Source organism: Heterocephalus glaber, unplaced genomic scaffold (assembly GCF_053883595.1).
Source record: "Heterocephalus glaber isolate CG9 unplaced genomic scaffold, H.glaber_assembly_v1.0 deba00000937, whole genome shotgun sequence".
Lineage (NCBI taxonomy): Eukaryota > Metazoa > Chordata > Mammalia > Rodentia > Bathyergidae > Heterocephalus > Heterocephalus glaber.
In genome coordinates, this window is record NW_028258173.1 from 166501 (window position 1) to 184270 (window position 17770).

General features: G+C 51.1%; 1 protein-coding gene across 17 annotated transcripts in view; it reads left to right on the forward strand.

Annotated features, from left to right (window-relative positions):
• Window positions 1-751: 751 nt before the first annotated feature.
• The window catches only part of Qtgal (queuosine-tRNA galactosyltransferase), an 88833-nt gene continuing 71814 nt past the window's right edge, over window positions 752-17770 (forward strand). For 2 of the 17 annotated variants that reach the window (XM_087208236.1, XM_013078120.3), the window contains exons 1-4: window positions 4194-5155; window positions 6447-6563; window positions 6661-6760; window positions 14130-14194. In XM_087208236.1, coding sequence (XP_087064362.1) covers window positions 5108-5155; window positions 6447-6563; window positions 6661-6760; window positions 14130-14194 — 330 coding nt within the window. In that variant the 5' untranslated portion in view covers window positions 4194-5107. Of the gene's footprint in view, window positions 5156-5854; window positions 5984-6446; window positions 6564-6660; window positions 6761-14129; window positions 14195-14737; window positions 14931-17770 lie in introns of those variants that run through there. The other 15 variants (XM_087208233.1, XM_087208232.1, XM_013078117.3 and 12 more) reach the window with 15 other exon arrangements.

The window sequence follows — 17770 nt, forward strand, 5'->3', positions numbered from 1 at the left end:
CACCCCTCTGCCATGCTATCCTGCCTTGGAGCCAGCGACTATGGACTGAAACATGAGCTAAAATAAACCCCACTTCCCCTAAGCTGTGGGTGTCGGGTATTTTGTCTCAGGGATGAGGAAAGTGACTAAGACAGACACGGAGCCAGAGGCTGTTCGGCCTGGCCTGATAGTGTCAGGAGGAAGATGGGACGCTGGCTGCTCCTGTTGTTCCCTAGGATAGGCAGATGCCTAAGCCAGCCCAACAGTGGGGCTCAGCGAAAGAGCTGGAAGCTGGCCCCACCCACATGTGGCTCCCAGGGCATCTCCCACCCATCTCTACACCAGACGATGCGCATCTGGCTGTCATCACTTCAGAACAATTTCAGGAGCTATTGTGCCCCACAGTGGCTCCTGCTGAAAGTCCACTAGGTGGGAAGCTGCAGTTCCACGTCTCTCCCTACCTCCTCCCAACCTTGAGGCAGTCTCCCCAGCTCATCCCAGCAGCCACAGTGAAGGCCAAGAGGCAGCTGTGGCCTCTTAGCAGGGCCAGGGCTTAGAATACCTGTGTTGTTGCTGCCCAGATACATATACAGATATAGAGACAGAGACAGAGACACACCAAAGGCTCCCCTCCCCTCTCTGTCAGGTGGACAATTCTCCTGGGCTGGGCCCAGGCCCTCACGGGGACACCCCAGTGGAGCCCATGGGTGCTGGGCGCCTCTCCTTCATGGCCTCAGTGTCCAGGGAACAGAAACACTCCATGTGCAAACTCCTGACTCAGGCTCTGCTTCTGCACTGGGGCTGGGGGATCCAGGCCAAGACAAACATCCTACATGTTGGTTGATGCTCACATGGAATCCATACTGCACGTCTGGCTGCTGTTAATTAAATGCTTCCTGTGACAGGAACCTCATCCCTTCCTGCAGTGGGGCCAGGGCCAGGGTCCAGGCTCTGGGATTGGGTCAATCATGTTGTGCTAGGCTTTAATGAGATAATATTTGAAAAGTGCCTAGCATTTAGGAAATGCTTAGTCAGTGGGACTTCCTGCTTCTTCCAGAATGCCTGGCCGTGCAGACTGGTTATGAGTGCTGCCCTGGGTGAGGTTCTGGGCAGGGCCGATTCCTCCATGGGGCCACACAGAGCTGTCCCATACCTCTGTTATGGGACCGAATCGTGAGTGTGTGCAGAACAACATCATCCCAACTTCCCGAGTCCAGGCCCCTTTCCTGGGATCTTCCCACGAGCCCAGGAGCTCCCTTCACACCCTCAAACAGCTGCCCGTGGCTTCCAGGAGCTCCCTGTAGAAGGGGCTCCTCTCCCAAAGCCACACCTCAGAGGTGGCCACAGTCCTCCAAGGTCATGACCCAAAGGGGATCAGGGCCGTCCATGACCAATGGCTGTGCTGAGAGATGGAAGGGCTGGTGGGCTCTCGGGGCTGAGCGAGTCACCTCCAAAGCCATGGCCTGAGGTTCGGGGGTGTTCTGAGGGAAAAGGAATACACTGTGGGAGAAGGCAGGCAGGGACATCCCAGCTGGCCCTGCTCTCCTGAGGTGCCACTCCGAATTTCACCCTCATGGACGCTCTGACCCTCTGTGGCTGTGGGTCACCATACCCAGTGAGTCAGGAACATACCATGCAGGATTGTTCCCCGGAACACAATGCAAGGTTCTATGACAGCAACTGTAATTCCGCAACAGGCCTAGATTCTAGAAACACGTGTTGTTGAAGACAGATTTCATGGGACCATGTCCACACCATGTCTCAAAGATTACATTTCTAAACAGTATGGGCTGCAGGCCTTGAATGAGACATTAAATCCAGCTGAGGAACAACCAGCCTTTAAAAGAGTAAGGGAGTAGAAGGGAGCCCCATGCCAATGCACTGTCCAGCAGAGGTGGGCTTCCTTGAGACTTGGTTTATTCCTGGGGTGCTCTGGCCCCCACACACAGTCTCCTATGGTCCAGATGCTCCTGACCTCTAAGCAGCACCCATTTGCCAGTCCTGCTGAGGTTCATTCTGTCCAGAAATGGGGAAAGGACACCTGGAGCTTTGGGCCTCAGGCTGTCAAGAGAACCTGTCAGTGTCCTTGAACTCAGCCTTTGCTGAGGGTGCACACAGCTGATTCTTACCCTGGGCCCAGTGACTCCTGTAACGCAAGTGTTTGGGTGTTGTTTGTATAAACCAGCAGCAAGTCTTTACTTCCGGCTCCAGCATGGTGGGGCTGCTGTGTAGCTCTTCACTTTGGAGCCCTGGTGTCGTAGTCCAGTTAGGGTGCTATAACAAAATACTTTATCCTGGATAATTCACACACAACAGACTTTTATTTCTCACAGTTGGGCAGGTTGAAAGTCCAAGGGCAAGGCCCCAGCAGCCTCCATGTCTGCGGAGAGGCCCTTCCTCACAGGTACTTTCTGTGTGTTCTCTGGCGGCAGAAAATGCAAAAGGACTCCCAGAAGCCTCTTGTATAAGGCACTGATCCTGTGTCCCCTGCAACCCAGCCATCTCCTGAAAAACCCACCTCCTAGCACCACGCCCTTGGGGTTAGGCTCCAAGATACGGGTTTGGAGGACAGGACATGACCACAGCAGCTGGGCTGCCCCTCTGCAAGCTCCAGGGAATCAGCACTGGGTCCTCTGAACACAGCCATTATTCACCAATAACGATGAAAAAATAAAGAGACTACCTGTGCAGTGAGCCCAAAGCTGGGGAGAGTCTTGTTACTTCCCCTTTGGATGCCCATGTGACTTTGCTCATCCTTCACCACCACCTCCTTACCCTTCCCTTTGATTTAAAACCACACAATCTAGGGCTGGGGATTTAGCTCAGTGGTTCCAGTGCCTGCCCAGCAAGTGCAAGGTCCCGAGTTCGATCCCCAGTACCAAAAAAAAAAAAAATAAAACCACACAATCTCAATCCAGCAAGTGCCAACATCCTGTGTTCCCCTTCCTGTCCCTTGCCAGGGTCAGGGTGAGGCCTGTAGCCCAGTCCCTCTTGCTGAGACTTTACTGTGACAGGAATCTCAGGCCCCACCTTTCTTGATTTTAGAACAGTGCCCAAACCACCTTGCATTTCTTCAGTGCCTCTTGTTTCTGTGATCTGAATGTTTGCAAAAAGGAGATTCCCAATTAAATGTGTGTTGGAAGGTAGTGGAAAGCAAACTTGCAGGAGATGGACAGGAAGTAAGACACATACTCGAGCCCAGTTTGAACAGTGTGCTACTGGGAGGCAGAAGCCGTCTGCAGCTCTTTCAGCAAAATCATTCAAAAGGAAACTATTCCTAATATACCAGCTCCAAGAAACCATCAGGTCTCTGGAAACAAATCTCAGACTGCATTTGTCAGTCTGAAAATTTGGTTACATATTTACTCATCTGGCCTAAGCCTTTCCAATTGTAGAACAGGCTTTGAAAATAAGATGCAATTTCAGTAGAAACCATCACATCTGAAGTGGTGCTTAAACAGAGATTTAAAACGTTTGCTTAGTTACAACAGAAAATACTGTGTATAGAATGTTTGCTTTGCATTTAACCTTAGTCTTTTAAAGAGCAGGATTTAGGGCTGAGGAGGTACTCAGTGGTAGAGAGAGCACTTTCCTAGCATGTGTGAGGCCCTGGGTTCCAGGTTCTATTCTCTGAACCGCGCACACACACACACAGATTTGCTGCAGAATTGATGCCTACAGACTTGCATACCAGGACCTGCTCAGTAGCTCTGAGCAGTGTAACCCTGTGTGGTTAACGTCTGCAAGAGGGGGCACAGCCCGGTCACCGTGGTCCTGTCACCATCCACCTCCTCAGTGTGAGGTCCTCAGTGAGCCCTCAGCCACCTGGAGAGCTTCTAATCACACTGCTCCTAAGGGGTCCTGGCCCCCAAGGGCAGGAAAGGTGTGGCTGTGCCCGGACCCCACCTGCAGGACTGGGCAGAGCACCCGTTTTTCTTTAGCTCAGGCTAATTGGTGGGATAAGGGCCTCAGGTTTCTGGAGTTACTAGGGATGGGGGTAGCTTGTTTCCTTGACAAGACAGGCCGTTTTCCCTGTAGGGAAGGTGTTTTAACCCATAAGCACTGCAGTCCTCACCCCCCCCCCCGTTGTTCTTAAGTGAGATTATTTATGTATCCAGGTAGAGTCCCACTAAGTAGTTCAGCCTGGCCTCGAAGAGGGCAATCTGCGCGAGACCAGCTGGGAAGAATGAGGCCTAACTGGCCTCCTTGATGAGCACTGAGGAAAAAGAGGGCAGGCAAGCTGACACATTGCAGGGGAAAGTAGATTCTGTTGTTTACTGGGACAAGTACCTCGGAGGGAGGGAGGCAGATGAGTCCTATAAAGCCAAGGTGCCCCACTCACTTGGGGCTCTTTGTCAAAGGGAGACAAGTACCTCTGGCCCTCCAGAATTTAACCTGGTTCTGTCTCTTTTTCATTCTCATCACCTCTTGGTCAGGTTCAATCTCGTAGGCAGGTTCCTATAGCAATTCTCCTGCCTCAGCCTCCCGAGTGCTGGGATTACAGGCGTGCGCCACCAGGTTCAAGTGTGGTCTCTCTAAGGACATTTGGGGGCGGCACAAAAGAGGAGCAAAGGCCACCAGATGCACCCATGGTCATCAGCCGGTCAAGGAGAATGTGGAAGGCCCTCAAGTACACTTCTTCGCATATTTCACGATGACCGTCCAAGAAACCGCAGCCACGGGAGTCAGCCTGAAAGGATGCCGTCCGTTCTAAAGGACGTGCGTGGATCATCGCGTTAACGCTCCGCTTCGGGGGATCTCGGGTGTGCGGCTCTGGCCTCCCGGCCGCGGTCGTCCCTGCAGCGCAGGCACCCGTCGTCGGCCCTGCGCGGGGACACGCGTGGGCCTCCGCCCGTCCCTCCCTCCCTACGCCGCCCCGCTCGTGCGCCTGCAACAGGGCGCAGGTGAGAGGTGATCGGTTTGGATTTCAGGCCTCCAGCTCCCGCACCGAAGCACGACCGCACCTAACCTGGGTAGCAACGCCGGAGACCGGGACGCAGCGGCTCCTCCGCCGCCTGCCCCGCGAGATCGACGTGCGGCTGCACCAATCGGACACGGCCTGCTCTCGGCCCCGCCTCCCTCCCCTGCGCACGCGCCGTCCGCGCAGGTGGGTCGGGGAAGCGCGGTCATGCAGCGCCCCGGGAGCTCCAGGGCTCCCGGCCCGCCGGCCTTCGTGGTAGGTGTGGGCCGTGGGCCGTGGGCCGTGGGCTGTGGGCCGTGGGCCCGCCCCGCCCCCGCCCCCGCCCCCGCCCTCGCCCTCGCCCTGACCTCCCTCCGCGCCAGTCGGGCCGCGCTGCCCTCCCGGGGGCGCCCTGCCCGGAGCAGCGTGCTCCGTGGGCCTCCCGCCGCCCCGCGCGGGGTCAGGCTTGGGGCGCCCGCCGGCAGGCGCGTGTGGGCCTCGCCAGCCTTAGTGGAATCGGGGCCGAGATGAGTGGAAAGGAGGTCCTGCCCTGACAGAATCCCACGTTATATGTGGTGTTGTAGATTTCCTTTAAAAAGGAAATCTAAAGTTAATATAAATAGATTAGCTTTTATGGACATAAGCAGGGTGACGACACACTAGCTCTTATGGCTGTTCGTAGTCCATGGTGTGATAATTTTAAAAACTAAGGCAATTATAATGACTGTATTGGTAGTAACGTTTCACTTTTTTAAAACTTTTTTTTTTTTTTTTTTTTGATGGTACTGGGGTTTAGGTGCTCTACCACTGAGCTATATTCCTAGCACTATTTAGAGACAGGCTCTTGCTAGGTTGCCCAAAACAAGTCAAACTTGCAGTCTTTCGTCTCCACTTTCCTAACTGCTACGGTCACAGGTGTGCAAGTCCCTGTGGTTTTACTCAATACCGCTTTAGAAGTTTTTTTTTCTTTTTGAGACTCCCTGAGGAAAAACGGTGCTAGTGCCAACCAGCCCTAAGGGAAGTTTAGAACAGAATAGACCCGGACTCCTCACTTCCCTTGTAATGCCCAGCTTACGATGCCTGGCTCTTTTTTGAAGACTGCATGTGAGTATTGAAGGGGTTCTTCCTTGCAGTTTCTCTAAACTCAACTTTGCTGAAATGCTTGCCCCACCTAGCAAAGGCCCAAGTGGCTATTTTCAGGGCTGGGTTGGAAAATACACAGATAGGTACCTGCTTAACCAGGATGTGATGTTTCTGACCAGTGATTAAAAACGTGAATTTATCATTGAATCAGGGAGCATCTCCGTGCCTTGCCCCCCCCCCTTTTCAAAAGCATCTGACAGTTCAGGGAAATTAAAACGTAATAAATCTTAAGGAGCAAAGAATGTTATGAGCTAGGAGAAGGGCATGACCTTTCCTGGAAGCCTTATTCTGGGTTTTCTGTAGGTCAGGCCTTGCCCTGTGCTAATGAGCATTGTGTGGATGGCAGAGGGAAGGTACATTCGAGCAGTGTGTGGGAATTTAGCTTTCCCTCTTCTGTCTGTTAACCTGCTTCTTTGAATTCCAGTCCATTATCCTCCCAGTCCACAATGCGGAAGAGTGGTTGGATGAGTGTTTGAAGTCTGTTTTGCAGCAGGACTTTGAAGGCTCCATGGAGCTCTCTGTTTTTGATGATGCCAGTAAGGTATTTATGAACTTCCAGTGGGGTAAATTAGCCCTGTACAAGTCACATTATGACTGTTCTGAGGAGGTTTCTTGGCCTGCTGCTCTTGCTCTTCCAGGACAAGTCTATGAGCATCATTGGAAGATGGAAAGAAAAGCTAGAAGGTGCCGGCATCCCTGTAGTCATTGGAGGTCATGATTCGCCTTCTCCCCGAGGAGGTGAGTAAACATGTTTAGTTTATTAAACTGAAATTCATGGTTTCTTGTCAACTTCCAAACTTAAATAGTTTCACATTGTTCAGATACTAGCAAAAAATCCTGGTCATCATTGGGTCACTGGCCCTGGGGTGCTGGTGTGTCTTTTTAGAGGTGATTTTAGAGGTGATAGCTAGGTCCTTTCTGCCCCAGGCAAAGAATTGAATGAAACAAGTGTAAACAGTGGCGAAGTTTTACGTTTATTAAAGGTAGGGGAAAAACCTAGAAGGCTAAGGGAAAAATGGGCTCTGCAGAGCAAGTTTGGGCTCAGTAAAAAGGGTGGGAAAAATAAAAATAAGGTGGGCTGTCGTGAAGAGGTACTACAGTGAGCAGTGAGTAGTTAATGGCAACTGTCGCTTTTTTTTTTCGTACTGGGGAATGAACTAGGGTCCTTGCGCTTGCACAGCAGGTGGCAAAACCACTGAGCTAAATCCCCAGCCCTAACTGTTGCTTTTTAATGTTTCTTACACTGGCAGTGTGTCCAGGCCACACTATCAAGAACCTGCTCAAGTTCTCCAGAGAAGTCCACATGCAGGGTTCTGAGAATTGTTCTGTGCATTTGTCCGATGATACAGGAATGATATAAGACCTCCAAATGATAATAGGGAAAATAATTATAACTCTCAACCTAATAGATGTCAGATACGCCGAGCTCATGTTCCCCAAAATTGAAGAATGAATTCTAAGGAGCAGTGGAGGTTAAGGGTAGGAAATATTTATAAAGAGGACAGATTTTAGCTCCTGAGAGGCAGGAGTGGTCCCGAACAGGTGGCCAAGGACCCCACTTTTCAGGGGAAGTTTTATGAAGCATAACATGTGGGTACAACATGGATTAAAGCTATGATCAACCAATAAGCTTACAAGTATAATCACTTAGGTAATAGTGATCCAGTGGGGGAGCAAGTCATGGAGTTAAGTGTGCATGGAAAGAACAAAGAACTTTTCAGGAAGGTGATGGGTCCAAGGGTCTTGGTCACCTACAGAGGTGACTGATGTCTATCTGGGCTTCATTAGACCAGGTGTTACCACTTACCTCTTGGGGAGGCATATAGGCCTGGTCATTTTGTCTTTACCTTGAGGCCTGGCCTCCAACAGGTGCGCCTCCAGCCACAGCTGTAATGTGTTTTCATCTCTTGCACTGACTCTCAAGGGCCCAGCCCTCTGACTGCCCATAATATTTCTACCTAATTTAAGCTGTCTATAATGCCAGGATCTTGCCACACCCCCTTTCCCAGCCAGTTTTGGCCACATTCTATCTTCCTGCCTTGGGTCTAGTACTGAATGAGAACCTGCTGGACCTGAATTTCTAATTCTCTGGCAAGGATTTATTTCAGTGGTCTGAATGTTTCTGTCTACTCCCCATCTCCTGTGTTCAAACCTCACTCCCATATCCTGGCGTTAGGAGGAGTGGCCCTTGAGAGCTGATGAGGTCACAAGGGCAGAGCCTCCCAGATGGGCTTAGTGTCTCACAAGGAAGCCCAGAGAAAACTTGACCTCTTCTCTTGTGCTGGGGCAAGGGACAAGGTCCTGCCAGACACTCAGTTGGCTAGCACCTTGGTCCTTGGCCTCCAGCTTTTAGAACTGTGAGAAAGTTCTGTTTATATGACACTCTGTGTATGGCATTCTCTTATAGCACGTGGGTTATACTCAGGGTTCCTCCAGGCAGATAACCACTAATGTGCTCTTTGTCTATGGATTTGCCTGTTCTTAGCATATCATATTAATGTAGTCATAACAAGTGTTTTTTTGTAATTGTCTTCTTTCATTAAGCACAGTGTCATTAGGGTTCATCTGTGTTGTAGCATGTGTCAGTACTTAGTCCTTTCTGTGGGAAAATAATAGTTGTATGGACACTGTATTTTGTTTATCTCTTCATCAGTTGTGGACATTTGAGTTGTTGCATTTTTTGGCTGTCATGGTGCCTGTATGAACAGTCCTGTACAAGTTTGATTTTTGTGTGGACCTGCAGTCCTGTCAATCTTTTTAGACTAAAGAATTTTAGTATTTCTTTGAAGATGATATCTGGTATCAACAAATTCAGCTTTTATTTACCTGGGTATGTCTTGATTTCGTGTCTTGCACCCCTCTCCCTCTGGTTTTTCCATGTGTCCTCGCTTCCCTTCTCTTTTTAAAATTTTTCTTTTTATATCTTTCTTTTTCATTTTTCTGGAGTGGCTTCTTCAGTGATCCTTTTTGTGTTTGGGATATGGATAGTAAAATATTAGGAGCTCCCAGCTATCTGACAGTGTGCTTTTAAGTTCCAATTTGGCTGAATATACAGTTCTAAGGACAAAATAATTATAAAGAAATTGATTCCTTATCTTCTAGTGTCTTGTGTGCTAATAAGAAATATTAATTACATCAGTCTGACTCTTGTTATTTAACAGGCATCTTTCCTGAAAGCATTTAAGATTTTTCTTTAACATCATGAAATTTTAAAATTCAAAGTATAAAGTGTGTTTGTTTTTTCATTCATCCTCTGTTTTACATTGATTAATCTTGTATTCTTAGCTTTAATTGGAATAGGTCAGAGTCCCTAAAGTTTTCATAAGAGTTGGAAAAAAAAAATGGGGTGTATATAGTGCCTAGAGTTGAAAAGGTGGAGTGAGCAGCTAGCAGTGTATAGCTTTGGGGACAGAAGCCGCGTCTGTCTTTGGAGTAAGGGTCCTCGGTGGTTGCATATTGGAATCATCTGGGGAGCCTAGGCGAGCCTGGCGCCTGCCCTGGCCTGGGAGGTTCTCTGGTAGCAGGTCTGGGGTGCAGCTTCAGTTTCGGAGTTTAAGAAGCATCCCAGGAGATTCTGAGGCACCTCACATGTTGAGAGCCACTCTCTAAGATATTCTCAGGGATGGCATCCAACACTTGCAGCAGATGTGGTTTATATCATTTGGTGCTTGTTAAAGGAACAGATTAATGCAAGATACACAAACATGCGAATTTAGATTGGCTTTCAGCGGCTGCCCACAGAGCCAGCCAGGTGTGGAAAAGTGCAAAGGCGCTGTCTGTGTGCCGGAGATCCACCTGAAGGGTCCAGGCCTGGAGCTCGCCATAGCGCCCTGTGCGAGTCCATATCAGGAGGCTGAAGGGTCTGCGACAGAAGCCAGGAGACGGTGTCCCAAGTGAAGGTGAAGACTGGAGCTCCCCAAAGACAGAGAAGTGAGCCTTCCTTCTCCAGTCCCCTTTTATACCATTTAGGGGGCACGCTGATTGGCTGCTGTTACTTACACCCAGTAAATCCCCTCAGCCACTCCCAGAACTGTGCTGATCCGGTTTAGGTGGGCGTTCCTTGCTCAGGTTGACACAACAGTTGACTATCACACGTTCCAGGGAGTTGTCCAGCTCCTGTGTGACTGGAGGCTGTGGGTGGGGGCAGTGTCGATCTCTGGAGCACCCCCTTTTTGTGCCTGGGAATAGAAGGACTGTTGCTCACATCCAAGGCATGATCCTGGAATGCAGGCTCAGCAGTCCCCTGAAGTTGTCCTTAGGACTGAGTGGGTGGAGAGTCATCAGCAGTTGCGGGCTGCTTAGCGCATTTGGGTGGTGTTTGGAGAGAGGAGTGGGCGGAGACAAGCTCTGAAATTCGAGACCTAGTGCCCTCGAGGCTGCCCTCTTCCTGCTTTCTGCTCTTTGCCGCCCACATATGAACTCGTGGCTGCACTAAGGGCTGCTGGTCTTGGGGATCCCTGATGTGTGTGTGGCCTCCTTCAGCACTCTCAGGCCTCGTCTCCTTTCCGGGGCAGGTGCCGTTGTTGCCCCATGTGTCCACACACCTGTCTATGCAGATGACAGCCGCCCTCCTCAGGGCCATGTGGCCGTTTCTGAACATCGGCCATTATGAAACTGTGTTGCTGCTTTGTGAAACAGTTTTAAATGTGCAGACTCCAACCTAAGAGGCCCTGGAAGCTGTTGGTTTTTGCAGCTTCCTGCCATGTTTAGTTTGTCTTGTCCCTGTTGCCTTGGGCAGAGCAGAGGGTGGGTATTGGTGGAGGTGAGCTGCAGCATGGTTGGCGGCCAGGATCCAGCAGACTCCTGTCTCTCCGTGCTAGCGGGTGTGCCCAGTCTGAGGAGGCAGAATAGGGTGGATAGCATTTCAGAAAAATCTTAAGTAAAAATAAGTTTTAAAAGCAAATCTTTTTAGAAGAAGAAAGTGTCTGCTGTCTTAAGTGGCAGGGAAGGACCTGTCCTTTGACAGCGCTGTAGTTACTGCTGTGCAGTGTCTCAGTGTCATGAAGCCAGCCCTCAGTGTGAGCAGGGGCCGTGTGGTTTGGGGCCACTTGTCTGCCTGTCTCCTTGTGTGCAGACAGGCGTGATAGCAGGGCCCATGCTGGGGGTCATGAGGGTGTTTAGGACAGGCCCGCATCAGCTGTCACGAAGTGCTGGCAGCATTCCATTTGTTATCTTCATCATCCTGTGCATCTGGAAGATTTTTTTTTTATTAAAAAAAAAAAAGTTTTGAGGCTGAGGATGTAGCTCAGCGGCACAGTGCCTGCCTGGCGAGTGTGAGGCCCTGAGTTGGATTCCCAGCACCCCCCAAAAAAGTTTTTTGAGGCAGGGTGTTGCTATGGAATTCGGGCTGGCCTCAAACTCACTGTATAGCACGGGGTCACCTTGGGCTGGCAGTCATCCTGCCTCAGCCTCCAGAGTGCTGGGATTACAGGTGTCTGCCACCATGCCCAGCACTACCAAATTATTTCTTGTCTTCATTTTCTTTAGCTGTTTGAATTAGATAACTTTTTATAATTCAGTTACTGTACAGTGTCTGTTTCACCTTGCTTCCAAAATGGGTGTAAAAGCTGTTTTTGAAACCAGTCTGAACACCTTCCATGCTCGCAGGTTCTGCAGAATCGAGACGACTTGAAGATGCTTGTGACACTTCTTGCCTTCCCTCCATTTTAGGAGTGAGCTTTGTCTTCTAAAGTGCATCTTCTGGGTCCCCCATGGGGCACGGCCTGTCAGCCAGAGACCGCTGTGGCCCCCGGGGGGCAGAGGGGCATGCTGGAGTCCCCACTGCCCATGGGAAGGAAGGCATGAGCAGCGTCTGGGAAACTTGGGCTATGTGCTCACTCGGTGCGCCCTGCCTGGAGCTGTCTGGGCGGACAAACTTTCCGTAGTGGATTTTTCTCAAATAGGAAAAGTTACCTTAGCCACGAGATGACAGCCCCACAGTGCCTGTTTTCCAGAGTGCCAGTTATTTAGGTAGGGCTAAGATGCATTGGTCATGATTTTACATCATGCTGGAGCAACACTTTTTCATAATGTAGCCACTTGCTAAAAGCAGAATGAAGCGTGACCCACCTCTCCTCTCCAAGAGGAGCAGTGTTAGCACCTATGGGAGCTGACTTTGCCTCACTGTGACCACGGCAGCCTGCACCCATCACGAGGGCACTGGCCTAGCTAGGCGGGCCTGGAACCCTGCACAGACACTGCACTTCGTGCAGGGCAGTGATGTCAACACAGAGTCCGAGTCTTTGCCAAACACAAGATTCACCGTGAGAAGCCTCCAGCTTCCTCGGTGAGATGGGCCTGCCTTTGCCCACGCTCCTGGATTGGTCTCTCTCCTGAAACCCTCCTCCCGTGAGCAGCTGTCTGAGCAGCACTCTGGCTGAGTTCGGTATGATTGTGGAAGTCTCTTTGAGTCCTCCCGTGTTGACAGGAGCTCTGTGGCCGAGGTTCTCAGGAGTACCATCTTCTCCGTTCCTGCCCTGTACAGCAAGCGTGTTGGGGATTCAGCCACCACCGTTCTGGGATGGCTGCAAGTCCGCCCTGGGCAGGAGCAGGGCACTTGGCCTCCTCTTTCAGTGCTCCCTCTGCTCTGCATACTGGTGCTTCCTGGGCATCTGGGGTCATTCTGCTCACTGGTTTGAGCTTGAGGAAGTACTGCTAGAGATGAAGCTGTAGCCTTGTGGGACAGCCCCTCGGAAGAGCACTGCTGTCTCAGCTCTGCCCTATGTGGCTGGAGTTTGCTTTGCGTCCCTCCCAGGAGCAGGACCGAGCCACGTAGCAGCAGCCCTTCCCCTCTGTCCTTGCAGCAGGAAGTGGGTTATTAGTGCAGGTTAGTGCCAGGGCTGACTGAGGCACACACTTGGCTGTGTCCCTGTGGAGTGACAGCTCTCTTCAGCTTGTCCTAGCTCCGAATACCAGAAGGACTTACTGATTCAGTCTGCGTACATCTGTTGTTTCTGTGACTCCTTGGCGGCATCAGGTCCATAACCAGCTGGATAACTCATTCCAGGTGTTGGCAGCCTCTTTCCCTAGGGACTGGGCTCTCTCCCCAGAGTCCTGCCGGCACTCTCGTTCTGGTCTCCCTCACCCTCAGTTAACCTATGTGAGTCCTTAGTCAGAAGCCTTCCAGGGCCGCCCTGCCAATGGTTCCTGTGGCTGGGGCAGGGCTCACACCCTGAACACACGTATGCCTCCCGGTAGTCAGTCCTGCACTCTCACACTCCTGTGCATTTACATCCCAGCAGCCTTGGGCTCTGTCTGTCTCCCTGCACGGTGATTTTTGTCTTTTACATCTCCCTTGTACTTTTTCAGCTCCATTCGTTTGGCAGATAACCCTAGGTCATTGTTTAACCCTCTACAACTCAGTTGAAATGTCTTTGAAAGCCAAGATTTAAAAACTATTTTTATTACAATATGATATCCCTTAGAAGAGTATACTAATCAGAATCGTGACTGACCACAGCAGAGAACCAGCACTGGGATGAAGACCGAATTGCTGCCCCAGAAGCCCAGCAGCCCTGGTGCCTCCCACCAGGCCACAGAAGAGCCCTGGCCACTGCACTCTACGCTCTGTCCCCCTGCCTCCAGCACCCGTGCTCAGCGTGACTGTCACCGGTGTGTGCAGTAGCAGGCTGTTTGCACTCATTGTCAGATTTCATTTTCCCATCTGTGTTTGGGCCGCTCCCAGCTCTGGGTTCTGAGGATGAACACGCTCTTGGGGACAGAGCAGTTGCAGAGCAGCGACCAGCGCTGGGTGTGTACGCTCAGATGTGCAGATGCTGGTGGTGACTGCACCTGACCCTGGACCTAGCTGTCCAGCCAGGTCTCCTGCAGGTGAGGTCTGTGCATATCCCAGGCCAGGCACGAGGCCCTGTGTCATCACAGACTTCACTGACTCCTCCCAGGGATGCCTTGTTTTAAGTTTCGTTCCAGGTGCCTTGTCCCTGTGGTCCAGTCACCCACGGGGACATTGTCCTCTTTACTTTCCTCACTAACCCGACTTTTTTGTGGTAGTGCAAAATGATGTTAGCTTTTTTGGAGTATAAAGTATGTTAAGTTTCATGCCTTTGAAAATTGAATTATAGAAGAGCTTTTCTCTCTTTTCCAACAGTTGGATATTCTAAAAATCAAGCAGTCGCACAGAGCTCAGGGTCTTACCTTTGCTTTTTGGATTCGGTAAGTAGCTCTTTGTTTTGTTTATAATGGATTAATGTATTTTGGTTGAGTAATGATTGTAAAATCATTTTTTCTGTTTATTATGATTAGGCTTAGAAGTTAAGGTTGTAGCTGGGCATGGTCATATGTGCCTATAATCCCAGCACTCTCAGGCTGCGGCAGGAAGATCCTCAGTTCGAGCCCAGCCTGGGCAACTTAGTGACTTAGTGACACCCTGTCTCAAAATTTCAAAAAAGAGCTGGAAATGTTGCTCTCTGCAAAGGCTCTGGGTTTAGAACTCAATACTGCAAGAAAAAAAAAACCAGTTAAGATCAGTGAATTGGGGCCCGAGATTTAGCTCGGTGGTTTCGCCGCCTGCTGCGCAAGTGCAAGGACCCGAGTTCGATCCCCGGTACCAAAAAAAAATGGTGAATTGTTACTACTGCTTAATTGGAGTTGTACTTAATGAGTTAATAATTAACAATAAGATTATGTAAAAACATAAAATTGTACCACAGAAAACAATATCAACAAAATTAAGTTAAACTGGCATCATATTGGCAGATATGATTCCTGAGAGATTAACACATTCCTGCCGGTTTGAACCTCCAGTGGTGCCTTTGGAGCCTGTCCGAGCAATGGGACTGTCCCGTGCTGCATGACGACAGTCACGCACGAACCACTGGTGCTCCAGAGCCACCCAGCAGCGAGTCATACACATTACGGCCCCATCGTCAGCTTGTTAAGAACCATGAATGTAAGCAGCTCATGAAGAAACCACAGGAAAACAGAGTATATTCGTGGGTGGAAAGTGGAGTACAGTCTCAGATGAAGACAGGCGGGCGACAGGTGAACATCCACAGAAGTTTGAGTTGGACAAATTAAATTACAGACATTTCAATTTTTAGTCAGAAATTCGTGAGATACTTTTAAACCCCTGATTAAAAACATGTTCTTAAAATGTAGGTACTTGGAGTTTCAGAAAGTGCATCGGTGTGTACCTTGTTGACAGTGTGATAGTGCATTTTGTTCCAGAATTTAAAATACCAGGCCCTTGACTCCAAATCCCACTTGTAGGTATCTGGGAAAAATTACGATGCTTAGGTTTTTCCTATGACAGGATGCTGGAAACGGCAGGTCTGTGGGGGCAGGGAACTGGCAGGCGTGCCAGGTAGCAGGACAGACGATGGTGGTGGGCGAGCGAGGACGCAGGGAACATTGCCCACGGGCCATCACACACAGCCTAACACCCCTCTTCCTCACGTGGCCAGACTAGGGCCTCTGTGTGTGCGCTGGGCCCTCCCCGTCCGGGCTGGGCCTCTCAGCCCTGGGGCCTGCTTTGGCTCAGCTGCAGCCAGGCCAGCCGAATGTCTCCTCATCTCATGTGGCCTTAGCTCTGCCCGTGCTCACTGATGCCTCTGAACCACGTGTGGGAGCGGAGGCTGCAGGCCAGGGAGGACTGTGTGGGCCCTGCCCACCTCCTCGGTCTCTGCCTTCCTCTTTTCCTAGGCCGGAACACCTCGACTTTCCTAGTTCCCTTCCACAGAACACCCACCTCCCTCCTGTCCTTCCGGGTCCCTGCCGACCCTCTGGGGCTCACTGCTCACACTCACATTCCCCAAGGATTCTCTGCAAAGACTGCGACACCCACGCAACGAAATGTGTGCTTTCCATTGCTTCGGGGGGTGGGTCGTGGTGGCTCTCTCTCTCCCAGGACTGTTCTTTGACTGTTTTACAGTTTACAGCAGCGGTGACCTTTGAGGTTGTGACTGGCAGGAGATTAGAAGCCCCCGTCCTCATGGTGTTTTAAGCCTGTATGTAGGTCCCAGCTTGGGTAGGTCCCAGCTTGGGCAGCTCCCAAGTTAGGCTCAAAGTGAAGAGAAAGCACTGGAGTCATTCTCTCCCCTCCTTCACGGTTCCTTTTGTTCACAAAAGGTCTAGCGAGAAAGGCAGACAGCGATCGGCAACGCGAGAGGATCGTTGGGCAGGCGCACCTGCTGAGGTACTGTGTGAGCCAAGGCCCAGTGATCGCTTAATAAAGCTGGTGTTGGGGCCTTAACACCACGCCAGCTGTTAGACTGGAGGAGAGTGAGACTCAGGCCCTCAGGGTGGCCCCTAACCTTTAGGGGTAGGCTGAGAAGAGAGCAGGTTTAACTCTGGCTAGGTCAGGCTTGGGATTCAGGGCAGGGTGGGGTGGTCAGGGGCCTAGAACAGGACAGTACTACTGAGAGGAAAAGCCACTGCATCAGTGTCCACCACACTGCAGTCACATGGTAAGCGGGCAGTGCAGACACAGACAGGGAAGCCTCACCCCTACTCTAGGGCTTGGAGTTGTTCTCATGGGTCAGTTGAAATAAATCAATGAAATCCTGCTCAGGTGAGCTTTGATAAGCATTGAGCAGCAGTGTTTGTGCTGGGATTTGCAGGATTGTCTCCCGGTGATCACAGGGGCGGATGCATCTGTCCATCCCGATGTCCGTCCAATGGGACAGATGGGCACAGTGAACATGAGCCTTTGCTTTAGGGCTCAGCATGGAACGCGCAGAATCTATCCAGTCTTCATTAGGAAGCTTAAGAGTTGGTGTCTACAGTTAAAATAACAGGGAAAACCCACAAAAACATAGCAAAAGAGGAAAGGGCCCAGAGAAAAGCAATGAGCCAGAAAGAAATATGAATTGAGGAGGGAGTGTAAGCCACATAGGTTTGAAGGCAGGCAAACTCACGTCCCAGTGTCGAGCGGTCAGGGGCCGTACCCAGACCTCAGGATCCCTGAAGACCTCCGTCGTCTGCGCGCTCAACCCTCCAGAGCAGCCATCCTCTCATCTTAACAAAACCAGGACAGTCCCCATCGGCACAGGCTTCTGAGCTGAACGACTTTTGCCAAAATCCAGGGGAGCCCGCGCCCAGCTCCTCTGTGCCTCAGCCGGGGGCATCCACATGCAGGGCAGCCCCCACAGCGACAACCCATCAGCAGTTCCCACAAGAAGTCCCCCTTTCAGCAGCCCCCAAGCAGAAGGTGCACCCATTTGTGCTCCATTCTCTTTAAGACAGACTGGCAGGCCGAGGGGTGTGCAGACATTGGAAGTGAAGTGGGTGCTGCACTCTCCCGAGGGAACCTGGCCAAGGACGCCCCTCTTTGGGGTCACTGTCTGTGGCTGTGTTGCCTCGTTGTCCCCTCTGTCAGGTGCCTCAGCTTTGCTTTGCCCCTTTCCTCATGGGGTTCATCCCCATCGCCTGAGGAGAGGGTCATCTGCATATGGAGGCCTCTGTGAGGCTGGTGCCTTCCCGCCCCTCCCCTGCATGTGTGGCAGGTCACCTTGTGTATTCCCTGGAATTTCTGTGGGACCTGCTGTTTCTCGAGGGATCCTGGCTCCTCGCCATGAAGGAGTGACTCAGAAGTCAGGTCTGGGGCTGTGTATGCTGCTGTTGGACGCCACTTTCCTAGGTGCTCAGTGTGTGTGTGCACATGTGCACAAGCACGCTTGTTTACCCTGCACTTGCTTCCCCTTCTCTGTGTTCCGGGAACTGTGCCTCCCTGGATGCTCTGACTCCTGGCCAGTGCTGCAGGGCTGCGCCAGCTGGTGACAAGTGTGTGTG